This window comes from Chaetodon auriga, chromosome 9, assembly GCF_051107435.1.
Source record: "Chaetodon auriga isolate fChaAug3 chromosome 9, fChaAug3.hap1, whole genome shotgun sequence".
NCBI lineage: Eukaryota > Metazoa > Chordata > Actinopteri > Chaetodontiformes > Chaetodontidae > Chaetodon > Chaetodon auriga.
In genome coordinates this window covers 24539640-24542020 of record NC_135082.1, presented here as the reverse complement: position 1 = coordinate 24542020, position 2381 = coordinate 24539640, and the positions used below count along the sequence as shown (strand labels likewise).

Genomic DNA, 2381 nt, shown 5'->3' with positions numbered 1-2381 from the left:
GCCATTAGATAAGTCACCATTTTCTTTTGTTTCTTCCTCAGAGACATCCAAGGCAAAAGAAGCAGTTTTTAACAACAGTTTCACAAATTGTAGAAAATAATTTATTCAGCGCGTCTTTTTCATCCTTCAATTCTGACACACAGGTAACACCAGAGGTGGTGAAGTATCTGACACGTTGGTTGATAGAGAACTGAAAACACACCCACATCTTTTTGCCTACATTTCTACCCTTGCGCTCTCCTTTTGGTAGAAGACCTCTGTCATGAACTGAAGCTCTGACTTGATGCAGTAGCAGTCAGGCCTCGCTCTGATGTGGTCCAGGATTCCTCTGAGGCCTTCAGCTCTCTGGTTCCTGTGGATCAGGAGGAGGGAGCAGCCAGAGGAGCTGAGCAGCTCCTCTCCCTCCAGAGCCAGCAGGTCTGGAAGGTACTGCTGGGGGTCATGGTCCATCAGCACCAGACTGAGCCCCTCACTGGCCCCGTTATCAGGCTCAAGGAAAGAATGCAGTGTTGGGATGGCCTCAGCTGAGCTAGAAGTCAACACCTGGAACTGCAAAGAATCAGAAGAGCACAATAAGAGCGGAGAGTTTGTGAATCTACACTAAAAAGCTCATCTTCCCCGGGCGCACCTGCGTGTGTTTGAAGCCGGCCACAAGTATGATTTCTTCCCCCAGGTCTGCCGTGAGCGGGTCCAGCTCCACTGTGATCAGTCTGCCAGCAGGGGGCAGCAGCCGCAGCAGCCGCACGGAGCTGTAACCGCAGTGCATCCCCAGCTCCAACACCCGGGAGGGACGCACACGCCTCACCGCTTCATCCAGCGCCTCAGCTAGGAGAGATGACAGGAACAGAGGTGGTGCTGACTTCCTCATCAGCTTTGACCGGAGGAGTCATCATTTCCAGTCACAAGTGGATGCTGTTGTGCCATGAATGCAGAAGTTCTAATCTCACACATTTTAGACTTGATGGTGACTGTCCTTTCCATATCTGTGACCAATTATTAACCTGAACACTGATTACTTTTACAGTCTGTTGTTTGTACAGTGTGTTTATCAATCAGACCACCAGAGGGCAGAGCACGGTAACGTTAGAAGCTTCTGTATTAGTAATATAATGTGAGGAGCTTATAAAAAATAATAAAATTATTCTGGGAAAAAATTGAAAATTACACAGGGAATTGCAGAAACATTGTTCACTGGGACAATAAAAGTCTTTCAGTGTTTTTTTCCAGCTTCCCTAAAAGCTCCAACGTACCACTGAGTGCACCTGCCCGCCAGGTGTGCAACGCTGAATCAAAACACATTAAGCTGTGCTGGTCTCAGTAGCTTCCACAGGATCTCTATCCTGAGTTATGGCCTCTGGAGATTCAAATGGCCTGTAATGTACGTGTAGACAAAAAGACTGCATTTAATTTAGAGTTAGGGCTGCAGGTGAAGGTTCTCTGTGGTTTGTGCTCATCTTGAAGTCTTTATTTACCAGATTCAACTGCAGTAAAGCTTCTAGAAATAGCCAGAAGGCTGTTATGTTTGAACCAATATTAAGACTTACGACAATGTCTCAGATTGTAATAAACTTGGTAAATTAGGTGATTCTACTGCACACTGACCGGTCTGTGGACTGATGCAGAGGGATGGGTGCGTGTCAGCGTAAAGGTCAAAGGTCTTCAGGACGCTGTCGGCTTTGCCGTGGGTGCATTTGGAGAAGACGAAGGCGTGGGTGCTCCTCACACACACTCTCCCTCTCAGCAGCCTCAGCGCCCAGGACAGAGCTCGACGGCACAGCGCCGCAGCTTTGGCACGATAACGACCGGATACCATGAAGATGGCGGGAAGCAGCGGGACAGAAACGACCATGAGCCACATTTCAGAAGGTGTGAAGAGGCCTGTCGAAGAGCTGTGGATGAAACAGTCTGACATAAATTATTCTGTTCTAATTCTATTTTGGTTAAAAGCTGAGCTAAAGAAAAATAGAAGTGTAAACGTTGAGTGTTCACGGTTTCATGCTTGATTCTTACTCAAGTTTGAAGTAGTGGCATTTGGATATCAGGACATTTTAACAATACTGTCTCCACTTAATATGACCACTCATCATTAGTATTAAAAATGCTGGTTTGATATTTAATCGTACAAATCACTTAATAACAGAAAGCTTTGGGGAGTGAATTAAGCAGTGTACGCTCTACAACAACCTTCAGCATCTCAGTCCTTTCAAAGTCCAACCACCATTCAGAACAACAGTTTGGACGAAGAGTCAACAGTCAGCTCACAGCAACACAGTAAATACACCACACTGCTTGCTAGGTTACTATTGATAGTAGTAGAATAGTACTGATAAAGTAAACACTCCAAGCGCTGAGTATGAAGGAAATTTTGGCAATTTTCTGCC

At 46.0% G+C, this 2381-nt stretch overlaps 1 protein-coding gene across 1 annotated transcript; it reads right to left on the bottom strand.

Annotated features, from left to right (window-relative positions):
- Positions 1-211: 211 nt before the first annotated feature.
- On the bottom strand, positions 212-1858 carry LOC143326257 (catechol O-methyltransferase-like). Its single transcript, XM_076739813.1, has 3 exons — positions 1603-1858; positions 629-825; positions 212-549 (listed from the first exon to the last, which is right to left on the bottom strand). Exons 1-3 carry the CDS (start codon positions 1856-1858, stop codon positions 217-219), a joined length of 786 nt encoding a protein of 261 aa, XP_076595928.1. The 3' UTR covers positions 212-216.
- Positions 1859-2381: the final 523 nt, after the last annotated feature.

Coding starts and splice junctions, on each gene's coding strand:
- LOC143326257 (XM_076739813.1), bottom strand. CDS start 1,858: ATGTGGCTCATGGTCGTTTCTGTCCCGCTGCTTCCCGCCATCTTCATG. Junction 826..1,602: donor CTGCATCAGTCCACAGACCG/GTCAGTGTGCAG, acceptor CATCTCTCCTAG/CTGAGGCGCTGGATGAAGCG. Junction 550..628: donor CCGGCTTCAAACACACGCAG/GTGCGCCCGGGG, acceptor GATTCTTTGCAG/TTCCAGGTGTTGACTTCTAG.